We start from the raw sequence: 17,423 nt of genomic DNA, 5'->3' as shown, positions 1-17,423 counted from the left end.
CAAATTAAGTCATTTTTCGCGTTTTTTGGGCTTTCCAATTTTTTTCTTCATTTAAAATCAAATTTTGTCTAGAAAAATTATTCCGTCATATAAAAAGATGTTTGAAATATATCCTGGAATTTTTTCAAATAAAAAAGCGAATAATTTTATTGCAGTAAACATTTTTGTAGCTGGGGTCGCGAAAGACCCCAGTGTGCCCATTATGTGATTATACTGTGAAGTGTGCACAATAAGGGTTAAATATACTAATATGATGTAGTTTTAGCATGAAAATTAAAAGTTTTGTGTTTGACGCCAAAGGGATAAATATTCGTATTTGAAGATCAAAACAAGAAGAATGACCAGAATTCAGTGAACCAGCGTGATTAGTCCAGTCATTGGTGCTTTTAAGCGATTCTTAAGACGCGACTCGGAGCTTTCCCCCGCGCGAATCGCTCTTCTCGTTTTGTCTTGCTCTTTCCCGCGTGATTCCCGCACGCTAATAATTCACGAGGTAAATACTGTGCGCCGCCCCGCGCCGTTTATACACGCAGCGCTGGCGAGACCATAATTGCATATAAATCAAATCATAACGATCAACAGCAGCGTTATCGGCCGGACCGATCTGCTGAATATTCCGTGGAAATTTCGAGACCGCTTCGCGCGATCACCGCGGTTTGCGCCATATACGCGTCGTCCGTGCCTTCTCCGTGCCAGAAATCACGTGCCGCCGCCTCGCGCGGAAAAAGCGCATAAATTGACGGCTTTTTGCGCCCGACGCGTTGGCTCACCGATGAGATACCCTCCGCTTTTACGTAAGATGACTTCGTGACGCGACCGACCGTGCCGCGCGGCGTCTCGCGAAGTTTTAACGAAATTCAACGTCCTGGAAAATAGGCGCGAACGAGTCAATGCAGAAATAAAGAAAGGACGACGGCGAGTGGTATCGCGCCGTGAATTATATTCTAAAGTCCATGACACATAACGAATTGCAGAAAGATTGCGGAATGAAGATTGAAACTTGATGAACTGGAACAAAGTGGGCTAAGACCAAAGTTCGTTAATTCATTGAAATCTAATCTTCAATCCGCAGTCTTCTATTTCTGTAGTGTGACACGTGCTTTAGGAGAATCGCATTGCGAACGGAAAATTTGATCAAAACAATGGGCATACAGAAAAATATCATTCTACTGCCAAGAAAAGCGATTATTCGGTTCACTTTTCTTTTAAATAATGAGAAATATTTTCAATGAGAATTATTTTCTTAATAATAGCCTTGAAATATACTCACTACAAGTTTGAGAAATTTTCATATACTTGAAAGAAGAACTCTTTACAAGGATATATTACATGATTTTATCGGAAAAAGTGTTGATTCTATATAGCAAGAATATCGTATTTTTTTTTTTTAATTTAATATCCTTGAGCGAAACGTTAAACTTGCTACACTAAGAGAAAATTATAGTTGCTTTTGGCGTCAACTATACGCTTTTGTGATTTTAATCACTAAAATAATTAGAACCATTATTTTAGTAAGTGTTATTAGAAAGATGGTTTTTCTAATTATTTTCCTGGTTAAAATCACAAAAAAGTATAGTTGACGCCGAAAGCAACTATATTTTTCTCTCACTGTAGGATTCAGAATGTATTTTGCATAAATCTGATGCTTGTGATGAACTTGTGATAGATTTGCGGATATGTAAACTCACGGAATACCTGAAACAGGTAACATTTACTTGAGTGCAGTATGTAATTTTCTGTATGTACCTGATCGCGGTCCGTTTGTCTAGTCCTGTGAACTAGACTTCAACGGTCGGTCGAAAGAGAGAAAGAGAAAGAAAGAGAGAGAGAGAGAGGGAAAGATCAGAAATTACAGGTTTGTCGAGTATAGATTACATCGCGAATGATAATTATCGAACGTTACCGCGCGGTAGAGTAAATTACCGTCGACAACGAGGGTCGTCCGGCACGTATGAATTTCGCGGTGAAAACCGTTTTACAAACGCGTAATCATTCAAAGCTGAGGATCCTGCGGGTACGCGCGCGCGCGCGCGAGCTTTAAATAATATTATTGGAAAAGCAGTTTGTTCCGCGCGATCAAGCATCGGCGCTCGTCGAGAGAGGCCCGGGTCGTTAGTTTCCCGTTTCTGATTGGCTGCGATGCGATCGATTTCTACGACTACGCCGCGCGCGTAGTCGTGAAAATCCCCGAAGAAATTCATCTTCGTCGAGCTCGATGGCGCCGGCAGAGTGTCTTCGCGCGAGACTGCGCGAGCGCTTACGACACCGCTATTTATGCGTTGCGTCGAGGACGTGCCGAATGATACTTAAAAAGCGAAACATTCAGCAGGTTATAAATAGCGATCAGGATCATATGCCGTACCTGTCACACGAACGGTACGAAACGTTCTGTATGTTGCGTTGGAAGTTGCGATTCGTGTAGGAATTCTTGCGTTCAATTTTTTAACATACCCGTCAATTTGACACATTCGTCGTAGTGTTATTTTCACTATTTCGCGTTGATTTCGCATTTACCATTTCTACACTGAGAGAAAAATTTTAAAGATACTAATTTACACGGTACTAATAGCGTATTCATTTAACTCTGAATTCTTTTATTCAAATGGAACAAATGAATGGAAAAAAATATTTACTCTTCGTATTAAATTAACACAAAAAATTCTATAGTGCGGATAAATATTCTCCGAAATTATATCTTATAATTGGGAAGACGAAAAAATTGGTTATACCAAAATAAAATTTCTTCCCAAAGAGAGGGAATTACATTCTCATGGCGAGAAGCCACGAATTTGTGAAAGTAAGAAAAAAGAAGCTCCCCGAACGTTTCCATCGAGTAAAAATCGATAAGCTCGCAATATATCGCGCTGTTGGGCAGCTCCGTTAGCGTACGCGTGTACCATTCTCGGCAGTTTCCTCTTCCTCGGAGGGAGGGGGGGAGTTACTGAGGTAACGAACAGTCGGCAGTCTAATTACTTAAGCGAAGCGGTCTTGCAGTCAAGTGTAGGAAACGCGTACCAAGAGAGAGAGAGAGAGAGAGAGAGAGAGAGAGATAGAAATAGATACAGAGCGAGAGAGCAGCTTCTCCAGACTCTCTTCTCATTCTCACCCTTCCTCTTACTTATGGTAATCCCTCTTCAAAGGCTCGAGGGTAAAACCAATAATGTTAAGACGCCCTCTCGTGCTAAGTACAACCCCCGAAAGTACCCCGAATACCGGCGACATGCGGCCTCGACGGAGAAATACCAATTTCCCTCCTCGTCCTATTCCTGAGATAGACGTCAGCTCGTACCTCGGTCTGTCAGTTTAATTGCATTCTTTTTTTAGCGCTCCTCGCGTTGCATGCGCGCGACCGCGCAGCGAGATGACATATTTACATTGCTAATCGGCTCACTGCGATCGTTACACTAGAAGCGCATCGAGAGCGACTCGAGCGAGAACGCGAACGTAACGCTGATTATGCATTTACATATGAATGTCTGCGTACGATGTAAACACGCGACTTAGACCTCCGTGCGTCGAGAGTGACAAAAAAGCGCGCCGTTAAAATTACTGACCGGTGTTGTTCTCGGCGTACAAAGTTGCGAAGCGATCGTATGTATCTGTCTGTTTGTCCGTCTTATCTGTCAGCGATCGACCGCAGAAATAGCGATTTCCTCGCTCCGTTCGCGAGATGGACACATTAGCTTTTTCGGCTTTTGAAGTTTCTGTTCTTTCGCGCGACCACCCTGCCGATCCCGCGATCGTCCTTTTCCGCGACTCTGCTGCTGCTTGTCACGTTGCTTTTAATTATATCCGCATCGACACATAAACGAAAAGGCGACGGGGAGAATGAGAAGAGGCGCCCGAGTCGAAGTTTTCGTTAAATCTTGTTAAACCTATGTTAAACCTTGAATTTTACAATTAGCAGTAGAAGCTAACAAGTAAACCTGCCCAAAAGTTACACTTCGATTTCTTTCTAATTTGGTACAAATGTAGACGTACACAAAATATTTAGGTCATATTTTTTCATTTTGGCTCACTTTGTTTCACGGACAGTTTATAGCTTTTTAATATTCTTACTCCTATTATCAAGTACAACAAAAATGAATAGGATAAGGAATAAAATTGAATACAAGATATAGGCGTTTGTTGATTATGAATATGAAGTTAAGTGTGTAAAATTATTTGTATAAATAATAAAATGTTTAAACAAAACATGTAAAAAGTGGAAAAAAATTATTTATATAAATAATTTCTCGATTTGGCAGAGATTCGAACTATTTTTGACTAATTTGGCACAGATTTAAAATATTTCGGTTGGAATCTCGGCTAAAGAAATTTAGAATGGTTCGTGCCATAGTTATGCCGATTTTGTTAAAATTTTAATTAAAATTGCCGGATTTCTCTCTCTCTCTCTCTCTCTCTCTCTCTCTCTCGGTTTGGCCGAGATTCGAACCATTTTTTATTAATTTAGCATAGATTTAAAATATTTTGGCTAAAAAAATCTCGGCTAAAGAAATTTAGAATGGTTCGTGTCTCAGATATACCGATTTTGTTAAAATTATTTAACTATATCTTGTATTCAATTTTATTTCTCATGCATTTTTGTTGTACTTGTTGATAATAGGAGTGAGAACATTAGAAAGCTATAAACTGCCCGTGAAACTCAAAGTGGACCAATATGAAAAAATATGATCTAAATATTTGATCTAAATACTTCTACATTTATGCCAAATTAGAAAGAAATCGGAGTGTATCTATGGGATAGGTTTTCTTGTAAGTTAGCAAAGTAGATTTAATTCTAATAATTTACTTCTACTTTGATGATGTCTGAAATTTCCTTTTTGTATCAAAATAGATGTTGAGTGGAATAGTGAGGCTGAAAATAGGATAAAAACTTTGACTCGGATAGGTTAAATAGAATCAAAAAAAGTTGATATAGATTTCAGGGTACTGAAGATAGATGTTGAGTGGAATAGTAAGGCTGGAAATGGGATCAAAGTTTCGACTCGAGCAGTCAATGCGTGGAATTCGTTAAGAATGATCTGTAAATTAGCGGAATTCCACGCCGAGCACAAATAGCCGGTGATCGTGCTCGGGGAGTGAATTGTGCGCCGAATCCGTTCGTAAAATCCATCGCGATCGGGAAAATGTTATTTTGGTCGACATACGCCTTACGTAACACCTGATATAAGTGTAATAAAATGTTTCCATGAATTTTACGTATCTGGTTATCCTTCGCGAGAGAAACTCGCAGAGATCAATTGTATCGAGCGGAAAAATCACGCGTGGAAAAATAAATTGCAGAGACAATCGAGCAAACTGGAAAGCACGGAACGATATCTCGTTAAGGATATCTCGGATTTGATCGTGAATTGAATTAACTCCAAATCGCGAATCTTCTGTTGCTGCTCTTGTCAATGTTAGACATCAAACTCTTCAAATGTCAACTAGAATAATTGGCAAACTGATCATCAAACTTAATCAATCGTTATGTAATCATGAATCATTTAATCGGTGGATAAAATTAATTATTAATCAGTGTATGGTCAAAGTCTCAAAATTTGATTAACGATTGGTTTCATCAATTAAGTTATTCGTGATTTTATATATGACGATTTATATTGATTATTAATTCGTCGATATATTACTTTAAAAAGAAGAACTTCAGTCGCAAGGTGCTCTTCCCGGCTTACTGTTGCGAGTTGTTAATTGTTTTTTTCTAATCTCCAATTTTATCAGTTGCAAATTTTCTAGCTTTCAAATTTTAAATCATCTCTTCCTCCTACATCGCGGATTCCCACGTCTTATTTGTTGTTTGCGAAGGCGATAATTATAGCGTTCGCGAAAGAAACTGTTCGTGCTAATCGCGTTAACAGTCGCGATAACGGTCGACAGTCGTCGCGGTCATCGACTATAGATGGCGATGGCAGCCTCCGGTCAGGTTAATCCTTTGAGTCATAAATTTTATTGCTTGAAGTTTTTTCAAATTTGACATATAAGGAATTTCGCTGATTATGTGTTTGAGGTCAAAAAGTTAAAATTTTAAGTGGCGAGTAATTATAGTCATGATTCGACTATAATTACTGATATTTTCAAAAATCTCGTTTTTGGCGTTATTCAAAAATAATATTTCCTTGATGTAAAAAAGAGATATTTGCGTTTTTGACAAGAAATTATTACCAATATTTCAGTTTATCGTAAAAAATAGAATTACAGAAGATTTTGAAAAATGTGTAAAAATACTATATATAAATATAAATAGTGATTCTGAATAGATTGTTGATATTTTAATGTGTCGATTCCTAATAGTTAGTCTAAAAAATAATTTGTCTGAAAAAGTACCTTTTTTTACTTTTATTTGCTTATAATAATTTAACAATTAAAAATTCAAATTTTTTACTGACTCTTAGCTTCTCGTGTTTTCATAAGAGTGTGTTTCCGATAAATTAATTAAAAACATTAGAAATGAAGAGAAAAGATGGGTGGAATGCTCTCAATGGCTCAAAAGGTTAATCGTAAAATCGACTCGATGGATTGGCTGGATAAACGCGATCATATGTGCAATTAAGTGGCGAAGTAAGATGTGTACGACGGCACGAATTTAATTCGCAGCCTTTCTGTGTTATAACGTGAATCCGCTGTCTCTTTTCCCCGCTATGGGGCGCCCGAACTCGACTTGCTCGTCACGTTTCTTTTAATTGCGTGCGCGCGGTCGGCATCGACAGATACGAAACGAACCGTCGGGAGGGAAACGGCAACGAGGACACCGCGGGATAGTATCGGGAGCTTGTGTGAAAATATTGCGAGCGTGAAATACGCCACGCGAACGGCGAGCGGTTTAGTGATAGCATTAAGTCGTCCTCGTCGGCAAGAAATCCGCGAGAGCGTCGTCTGCGCGATGTTTGATTTGTATTCATGACCAAAGGCGGATCTTGTCGTCTCTGATGTCACCCAATAATTATAGGAACGTGACAAGCGACTGACTATCTAATGACAAGCTTTCGTCGCGCGAGGAACGCGTAATAGCCGATTATTACGTTTTAATAAAGCGCATTTAATGGCGATTTGTTGCGAGAGTGGCGACTTTTTCTCGCTGTTTTTGTACTCGCGTCCATTTCCTCGCTTTTAATCATCGGTGATCGACTTATCACGGCGAAAATATCTTCACGAGCGGTTAAACGCGTCCGCCATGTACAGAGAGAGTTGGAAGTGGTTGATCTAACTAAAATTATTGTCATTTTTTGCCCTAACCATATTTTCTTTTTCATAAAATGGTAGTGCATATACATAACTCCGGGTAGAAATTATTCGTAATGGTCCTAGCCAAGGATTCCCCAAAATAAGTATGCGTTCATATAGCCTAGATATGGCTAAGATAAGCAAATCCTGAATAGAATTTCATGAACAGGCCATAATTAATACTGATGCTCCAAAATAGATATGCCTTTATAGGATTCAGATATGGACAAAATTGGCCTTGATAGAAGTAGAGAAAAACTGCTTTTTCTAATCCCCGTTTGAAATCTCTACCCGTGTTGTTATCACTAACATATTATGTAATAGGATTTAACATATAATAGAATTTAATAGAAATATAGTTTTCTTGATCGCACAATAGTAATGCTTTCTTTGTGTGATTATAAAGTTACAAATACTAAACGTTTTCTCCTCTCAATGTATCACGGAGATTCATTATTTCTTTCGTTCGATATGAAACGCGAAAGATACCGTCTTGTTTCTATACGTCTCGTTACATACATTATCGGCCCATCCATACACTAAATCAGCGCCGCGATATTCATCGCCGATAATTATCGTCCTCGTTAGGAGACAGCGAGTTAATAGAATGATACGCAGGAAGAAGAAGAAGAGAGGAGTAGTCGTTAAGGCCATTGCTTCGTTGTTGTCGGCGGAGACGTGCTTCGGTCAATTTCCAGCGATTAGTCGCGCAAACTCGATGACAGGCCTGACCATGCAAATAAAAGCGTAATGGGTGAGTCGATCGGAGCCATTCGAGTCCTGAAATTGACAATCTCGACGAGAGAGATTGTCTCGAAATTTCGTTATTTTGTGTCGACGGGGCGCACCTTCGAGAAACACGCTCTCAAGCATCTTTCACCTCGGCACGCTTACTGAACGCGGCGAATGAATAGGATAGAATAGAATACTGGTTTGTTTTGCTCTAGGATAAAATCCTTTCAACGTACACATGAGTACCATATAGTAATGCGAGACAGTTGCCGTAGACAAAAATAGCAGATAAGTAAGATAAGTAATTACATAGAGGAAAAATAAGAAATAAAAATAAAACTGCAGAAACTCGCGATGGGTACGAAGAATGGTGAAGGAATGAGATATGATGAATGATGACGAAAGGACATAGTAGTAATGACTAAATAGTAGTTATTTGTACAACGAGTTTTGCAAATCCAGATATTTAAATATCATATACTCGAACGGCTCGAGTAAAAGATTTTCAAGAGTAGAGAGTTCCAATTTTTAATGTCTGTTATCAAGAAAGACTTGTGATAAGCAGACGTATAATTTATTCAGTTACAACAATTATTTGCTCGAGAAGTTATAACTTAAAAATTCTAAAATTTAGAGCATCTAGTCCCGGTTTCCCTTACATGTACAACAAGAGAGAAAGTATGCTCCTCGACTGATAACGATTGACACGGCGTGTCGGACGAGTGACGTGAGCGCGAACGGTATAATCGAAGAGCGTGATGAGAAAAGTGTCGAGAAAAAAAATACGATCCAGGGAATCCACAGGAGAAAGGGGCCGGGGATTGGATCAATCGAACGGCTCGGCGGAATCGCGCGGAACGATCAAACGACGATCGCGGATGGCCGTGCAAATAGTCAAGAGATTGTACAGGACTCCGCGTGCGATCTGTCCTTTCCGTGAATCTGATCGTCCCCCGTCCTTGTGCGCGCGCGAGCGCTCAGCTGCGCGCATCGGGATGCAGGAACGAGAGCGAGCCCGCGGCGGAGCCGCTTGAGTTATGACTGCGACCATTACTCGGGACAAACGAGGCTAAGCGTGTCGACACGGAGCCGAGCCGTGCCGAGCTGAACGGAGCGAGGAATCAGGCAGGCAGGTCTCCTCTCGATTCTCCCGAGTCATTCCCGACTGTCGAGAATTACGAGTGTGCTCTACTCGGTGTCTCTTTCTCGTCCCCGAGAGCCTGCCTGCCTGCCTGCCTGCCTGCCTGCCTGCCTGCCTGCCTGCCTGCCTGCCTGCCTGCCTACCTGCCTTCCTTCACCGTGCCCGCGGCTGCCGATTGACAGTTTTAAGGCCCGACGTTGACTCCGTCGTCGGCTCTCTCGTTATCCAGGACGCGAATTCCGCATAGGCGCGCTTCGCGTGTTTTCCTAGGCAGCTAGGTAGGTAGGTAGATAAATAGGTAGGCAGTTGAGCAGATATCGCGAGCGGAATAACGAACACCGTATAACCCACATTCGCGAATTATTTATGTCGCGCGGTTTTTGCGCGTCGAGCTGTTCGCGGCTGCAACGCACGTCACGACGTCGCGATGGCATTTTTATATGAAAAGAATGTAGGGATAAAGCGCGACGGTAAAGGAGGATTATGACGGCACGTCTCCACGGGAGTATCCATGATTCTCTTTCGCGTTGAAGACTATCGCGGATGCGCGGGGGAAGAACGCAAATGAAATAGAAAACAACGGATCCTGGAGAGTTGTACCGAGACGAACAAGTGGCGATTCTTTCGAGAAAATTGTATTTCGTGCACGAGAAGAAATGTTGAATGAACTGATTTCTAGTGAGATATCAATGACTCAGGCATGTCAATTGAAATTACCAGAATTCTGCTTGAATTGAACGGAAATCTTGATAATTCAAACTGAATTACAATGACATTAGCTGAGATTTCTGAATCGTTCATACTTCATCAGAAATTGATTCATTCAATTCCTTTGATTTTTCTTTGTAGCCATTGCATTCGCGAAGCATTTTCGGGATCATAAACGTGTAAAACCATACACTTTGGTGACCAGATTTCCCTGCCTCAAATCCGGGACACTTTATAAATATGTGGATGGAGAGGTGTGATCACTGAAAATACATATATATACAATATTTTATTTATAGCCATATAAAAAATATGTAATATATAATGAAGATCTGTTAGATAACAGTAAAAATAGAAATTATTAGATTAAAATTGTTGTTGTTCTTGAAATTAAGAAGACATAATAAAGCCACTATATCCGTCAGAGCTGCGAATTTCTTTGAAATTCTCTTTGTCAGAAGTATTTAAAACATTCTCTGACAAAGGACATATCGGTGTTCCGGATAGCATTTGGAAAAATCCGGGCCGAAAAACCGGAGCTGTCCCAGGAAAAGCGAGACGTCTGGTCACCTTACGTGCGTACGCGTCATTGAGATATATATATATATATATATATATATATATATATATATATATATATATATATATTGATTCAATACGTGTGCCAGCGATCGAGCACGTGACAAGCTTACACAATAAGCGTAACATAATGTGACTCCGTTCGGAAAAGCGCTCACGTTCCCCGATGCCATTTCGTCATTAGTGTCTCGCCTAGCTCGAGTACGACTCGGTAATCGCCATGGGTCGTTACTTACTTCGTCCTGAGAACAAAAAAGAAAAAACACCGATTAAAACTCGTGTCCTGCCGAAACAGCTCAATCATTAGATACATCGTACATGAGTTCATTCAAGTCTCTGCGCAACGTTAAATTATTTTTTCTATTATTATATTCACACACACTCTACACGACAATTCGTGCACATTGTCGAGGCGAATATGTCGCATTTCGTTAAAACTAAAGGAACTTTGAGATTCCGGGCAACGTAGCTGCCATGCTGATTTTATTTCGCCTCGTTAAGGTGGCGTGCTCATAGTAATTAATTTCTTTGCGATTAATTTTTTTTTTCTAACAGTGTAGGTTTGACGTGTTGCGTGCGGTCCTCCTGATCGCGGTTAGCTAACATCTCTTATGAGGTCCTCGTTAGGGTGTTTCCGAGTTTTAATCTATGGAATTGCATGTACGAAAAGTAACCATTGAATCGGTAGCCATACCCATAACCATAAATAATGATCACTGATTGGTTACTCGTCGATCGTTACTCGAGTGTACGTGACTGCGTTTACGTTTCCACGGGTCGTTAACTCGTTTCCATTAAGGCGCGGCCTTGTCTGTCTTTCTCCTTCTCTCCTTCTCTCTCTCTCTCTCTCTTTTCCCTCATCTCCGGTTTCTTTTCGTTCGTCTTCTTCCCCGCGATACTTTAGCACCGGTGGTTACTTATCCGCCGATTTTGGACGCACGATACGCGCGGCTTAATGTACTTTCGTACTCGCCAGAGAGTTATTGTTTATTAAGAGTTGTTTCGAGCACGATCGGTGTTTTTCAGACGGATCGATTGATATGAACCATTAAGAGAACGCGAAGCAGCCTCGTTACAGCGTAATAAACGTACTTTATGACAGCTTTAACGTCGCGAATTAGTCGACTTTCGAGACGTCGATTTCGGGCGATTTACTCGGAATAAAAAGATATTCACAAGAACTACCGTAAAAAAGTCGCGTGTAAACGCCGTATTTTTTGTAATTCGCCGTGACGTTGAATGCACTTTCTTTCGACGCGGGTAATGATCCCCCTGCTCTCTCTTCCTTCCTCCCTCTCTCCCTCCTACGCGTTGATTCTCTCTCACGAGAGAACTGCGAACTGTTTGCGATAATAAGCGTCAAAAATTAAGACATTCGCGAGTAATGCGTAGCTCGAGGAGACGATTAATGACTTCATTGCGTCGTCCTACGCCCTCAACGCGAAGGTACCGGTTCTGCCGACGAGCCCGCCTCTTTCTTATCCTCTTCGCTTATATTTGCCTTCGATCTCGGTTCCTCTCTTTCTCTGTTTCTCTCTCTCTCTCTCCGAACACGTCGTCTATTCTATTCGCGAGATCGGTTACACGCGCGTGTCAGGATAACACGAATCTCTCTCATGCGATCTTCGATACGCACACGTTGCCGCTGTGACCATCTCTTATTTCTCCAATTAGCCGGATTATCATTTAGACAGAAGAGCAAAATGACGATTTTAAATTATGTCGTGTTTAAATTATGAGCAATATCATGAGCGACTTGCAGACGTTGTCCTGCGAGGTAAAAGCATCAAGCCCAAATGCACATCCAACTTTGAAATTTTTGTCGTTTTGGTTTTTAGATTTAACATAAAATATATATACATATATATTTCACATATTGAGAGCTGAGATATTCGTATTTAAAGACCAAGTAATAAAAATAACCAGAATTGGATTTTTATGTTTAAATAGATATTTAAAGCCTTCAACATATAAAATATATATATGTTATGTATATATATGTATATATATATATGTTATGAAAGAATATACACTGAGAAAAAAATATCTAAAAAATAGAAAATATTTATTTTGTGGTTACATATTTATTTATACTAATATAAAATATCTTTCAAGCAAGAAAATATATATTTCTTTAATCTCTCTTTTCGCGCTATTAATTTTATTTTTTAGAAGTACAATATTTTTAACTCTTTGTTTCATTGAGTGCATTAATATAATATGTAGTTTTAGAAAAAAAATCTTAAATTTGACCCCAAAGGGATAGGCTCGAGACATTGATGGATCCATTAGGATTTTTGGAAAGGTATATGTATTCCAACGCGATAATAATTGATAGCTGATGTGTTCTGAATGCTAAAAAAAACTGTTTATTTAATTGAACAAAGTTATTATGAATAGTGGGGGAAACTCTTATATCCCGTTGGTAGTGAAAGGGTTAAAATGTTAATTCTATTCGTGAAAGCAATTTTTTATTCTGTTTAGACATACACACACACACACACATATATACAAGAGAATTTAGATTTAAATAAATATTAGTAATACCCACCGAATTAATATTTTCTATTTTACAGACATTTCTCTTAGTGTATGTATACATATGTATATGTATTTCATCTTGATAGAGTTTAAATATTCACGTTTAAAGAGCAAAGCAATAGATATAGATATAAGAATAGCCAGGTTTGAGTACCTGTGTCCGGACATTGGCACCCTTAAATATTGCAATCCCAGTCGCGTCGAGAAGCACGCGCTGCTCCCCGAACTTGGGATCGCGAACAGCCGAAAGGTTTAGAAAGCACGTCGATCCGTACTAGATCCGAGCGGCGCGGAGCGAAGCAGGAACTGTAATCTCTCAACGTCCCGTGCCATTTAGTTTTCACGTAAGCCCGAGATGTTATCTGAGATAGGAAAGTCACTTGGCGGGGATCATTGCGCTCCATTGCGCAGTCACGATCGCTATACATAGATCGCCGCGCGATATCGTGTCTCATACGTTGTAGGCGTGACCGGTGCTATGAGATCTTTATCAGCTAGTCATTATTATTATGTTATGTTACGTATCGCGATTACATCGATCGCCCTCATCGGCGTGATACACATCGGGCCGCGCCGGGCTATCGCGTAGATAAGCGCGCGCGCGCGCGCTTCATAAGAAACTCCCCGGCGGCGAGATAATCCAGCCGCGTGACATGCGCCGCTTTCGTTCCTGCATTGTTTCCCGCGGAAAAATCCGCTTGCTATTAATTATCATGTCGCGCGAGCCGCGAGTTATCGCGCGCACCATCGATTGTCACGACGATCGTGTATCTCTCCCCGTTCCGTGGAAATACGAGACGGAATTCGGTAGCCGGATTCGCGCGATGGAGTTCTTCTAAAATGTATCAGTGAGAAGTGTTTCTGATTGCATCAGTATCAGAAACGGTTCACCGATTCAGTGGATATTCACTGATTTTGGGCGGAAACACTCCCACTCCGCTGCTCCAGCTTGTATCTTATCGATTTCCACCGGTGAGAGAAAAATTTCATTGCAAAATCTCTGTACACTATAAATTCGTTTTGTGCTGTACGAAATCCAACTCTGTGCGTTTCTGGCGATGGAATTGCTGCCTTCCACGTGATTTACGTTCAATGACACTGTGTTCGCAAACTGCTTCAATAATAGGAACAGTCGCTACTTGCAGTTGATTTATTCGTTGAGATTTTGCTGATGTAACTGAACCGCTACTTATTTCCGTGCATTTCCGTGGAAAACACATTGATTATACTTTAGAGAAAGAAAGAGAGAGAGAGAGTGAATGCCAGGGGTTGAATTGGCCAATTGCTGCCGCTTTTCGCGGAAATCCCGTCTCCATCGGAAACGTCTCGCGTCGCTGTCACGAGCGTTTTCCCCGCCGGAGATTGACGAGCGCGAATCTCGCGGAGAGGAGCACGTGCATTCTCATTAGATGCGACACGCGAGCGAACTTATCTTGACACGCATGAATTGCTCGGCCGAGAGAGCACCGTGTGATTATCGATTTGCCGGTCATCAAGTTAATCGGGAAAATTATGAACGTTTTCATTAGAGCCGCGGAGGGTCGCGGCTTTTTACGCCGGCGGGTCACGTCGATCCGCGCTCGATGAAGGTATTCCGGACAGCAACGTGAGGACGATTAATTCAATTAGAAGCGAAATTCATAGCGCTCTCCTCGTTTGCAGCACGTCGGCCGCGCTCGCGAATCAGATATGATTAATCAAGAGGAATTTTCGAAGCGGTGGGTGTGTGCGTGAGAGCGAGCGCGTATTTTGAATGACCATTATCGATTGTGGCAATTACGGCTTGCTGTAAACAGCGCACATAATCGTTCGCCTCTCGCCGCTATTTGAACACCGTCTTTCCCACGATGGAGTAAGCGTTTTCGAGCGCGGTGTTTCGCGCGCAAATCGCTCGCTTTGCGCCCGTGTATGCGTGCGTGTGTGTGTGTGTGCGCGCGTGCATGCATGAGCAACGCGTGTAGAATCGCGACTTGACTAACGAGTGGTTACAGCTCCCGCTGTCAAGTCCGAAGACACACATCTAGTAATCGGATGCAGCGCTAACGCAGTTAGCTTAACGCGCCATCATCTGCGATCACCCGCGATCACGTAAGGCCCGCGGCTCTTATCTGGGACCGGCGAGAGGTCGTTTCCGCGAATGTAAAAGACAGGCATTTTTGCAGTCGCGGGTTTCAACACGTTGTCCACTCTGTATCTTGATGACTTCTTTGGGATTACTCGACTTTTCTCAATTTCCTTAACTTTTTCCAATTTGATGAAGAGCTCGTTGGTTTATTTGTTACGATGCAAAACTGACTGCGTGTCGCTTTGCCGTACATTGATTGAGTCGGAAGGTATCCAATTTCGCAGAGATAAAACATTTTTTCTCAGAGTGAGTGAGGTTGAGATGCAATTCATTTCACGCGCACGTTAACACGCAATGCGCGTTCTCGCGTATACCCTACCGTGTTATTTATCCACGTGTGCAGTTTGTTCCACCTTATTTTCAAATATACGACATTATCTCGACTCGTTGAGCGCGCTAGTCTCAAGAACGCTATGATTACTTGCGTTACCATGAATTATATTCCCTCCTGGCGATTCGCTCGGACGTACGTTTGACATTTAACACTGGGTATTCACTCAGAAATGGATAATTTCGCCGAATGATTCTCGGTAGCTAATTCAAATTGGAAGATATGGGGATATCAAGAATACTTGTCAACCATTGATCACTTATAACTGCCACATGTGCTCATAATTATACTATTTCTTTCGAATTGCATATACTCGTAATTTCTCACGCAAAATTCGAATCATTGTGTGATTGTTCCTACGTCGGTATTTTGGCTCTATTTTCAACATGAACTTTTTAACATTTATGCATTCCGAAGAATTAGTGTTTAATTACACATGTTTAATTACACATGAAAAGTGAAGTCCTACTTAACGCCTCTAAATAGCAGAAAGCGCATAAAATGCTACTTGTGGGTTCTAAAGAGGGCCTCTCGACAAAGTTAGTAGGTTAAATAGAATCGAAAGAGATTGATACAAGCTTCACAGGCTTTATAAATAGACGTTGATTCCATTTAACGTCTATTTCGAGGTTGAGTAGGATCAACATTTCGACTCGGGTTTCTTTCTTGGGAACAAACCGCGATCGACTATCGCGTTATGACTTGCATTTGGATCGCCTGTAAATGCTTCCTCGACGGATACTTTAATAGACACCTTTAACCGCTCCTCTCCGTCGGGACTGCTTCCTGGTTCGTGGATTTAGCAGTTTGATTAGATCTCACGGGCATGTTTCACTTTCCCTCGTGGTCGGAGTTATGTTTATCTGATCCCCGGTCGAGTCAATACAACGAGAATGTGGCGCAATTAGTATCTCATTAGACAGCGCGACTGTTCTAATTCCTCAGTTTCGCATTAGAAACGTCACTCAGCCGGTGGAACGTAACGTGACGTTCCCTCTTCGGCTTCTCCCTCCCTCTCTCTCTCTCTCTCTCTCGCGCGCGCGCGTCTTGTTCAGCTCTCACCCTTCCGCGCTCTATTACGTTCCTTCGGCTTCTCTAAGCATGTGGCGAGGAACTTGGTACGCACCAAAGTAAACTACCACCACTCCCCGCCTCTCTTATATGGTGATTGACGCGAGCCGAGTCGACGTCGGCTGGGAATGGCTGTGTGTTTACCGTTCCTAAACGCGTGTTATTTAACGGACTCTATTAAATTCTTCCAGCGGAGGAAGCGGAAAATTCATCGGCGCGATACGCCGTCGACTCTGCTGAAATTTAATTTATCGTCACTAGAATTCAAGCGAGAAATGGAACATTCTTTTTTCATGGAAGACGCGAATTTTCTCTCAATCGCGCGTCAATTCGTCGGCATTACGCGCGCTCAAATTTACCGGCTTTTATCTTATATCAATGACAAAAGAACCGCGAAGAATCACAAGTATCGCTGTGAATATCGAGGTAATTCTTCTTCCCTTTCCGCGAGAGATTGGCGATATTCTTACGAGAACGATTACCGCGGGAGGGCGACCGCGAGAATAGACCGGGCTCTTCGTCACTGTCTCTATCTTCTCGTTTCTGCGGGTCTCTTCTTGACGAGCCACGTGCCAAGGGAGTCGGCGGCGCTCGCCGACGCTGTAAACCGTCGCGCGTTCACCAGGAAACGTAATCCGAGCGGCAGATGAGACGGGGCTGCGATTCGCGCTCGACATTGTGAGCGCCGGTCTGATATGAGATATGACTAGATAGATACGCGAGCGAACGTGATGGAGGACGAGAGCGATGGGAAGCGACGGCGACGAGTACGGGGGAGTCGGTCGACCGGGCGGAATACGAAGGAGGATCGAAAAACCGGAATGAAACGAGGCGACGAGAGCTCGACGAGCGGAAACAAACGCGGCGGCGCGTTCGTCCGGTTAAATATAGGAGAAGGAGAGAAAGACAGGCAGAAAGAGGGAGAGAGAGAGAGAGAGAGAGAGAGAGAGAGAGAGAGAGAGAGAGAGAGAGAG

At 41.9% G+C, this 17,423-nt stretch overlaps 1 protein-coding gene and 1 long non-coding RNA gene across 4 annotated transcripts in view; one reads left to right on the top strand and one right to left on the bottom strand.

The window, feature by feature from the left end:
* The window catches only part of LOC116848785, a 113,925-nt gene that overhangs the window by 10,396 nt on the left and 86,106 nt on the right, over positions 1 to 17,423 (top strand). The gene's annotated exons all lie outside the window — the stretch shown is intronic.
* LOC116848767 (homeobox protein invected-like) overlaps positions 1 to 17,423 on the bottom strand; it is a 97,307-nt gene that overhangs the window by 4,022 nt on the left and 75,862 nt on the right. For 2 of the 3 annotated variants that reach the window (XM_032825215.1, XM_032825224.1), the window contains exon 2: positions 10,618 to 10,623. The exons of the other annotated variant lie outside the window; for it this stretch is intronic. In XM_032825215.1, the coding sequence (XP_032681106.1) occupies positions 10,618 to 10,623 (6 nt within the window). The remainder of the gene's footprint in view (positions 1 to 10,617; positions 10,624 to 17,423) is intronic. 3 annotated transcript variants of the gene reach the window in all.

The sequence above is a fragment of the Odontomachus brunneus genome, unplaced genomic scaffold, assembly GCF_010583005.1.
Source record: "Odontomachus brunneus isolate Ranch 3 - 2012 unplaced genomic scaffold, Obru_v1 Obru_scaffold_005, whole genome shotgun sequence".
Lineage (NCBI taxonomy): Eukaryota > Metazoa > Arthropoda > Insecta > Hymenoptera > Formicidae > Odontomachus > Odontomachus brunneus.
Note: the sequence above shows the minus strand (reverse complement) of the source record. Positions and strands in the feature narration are given on the sequence as shown.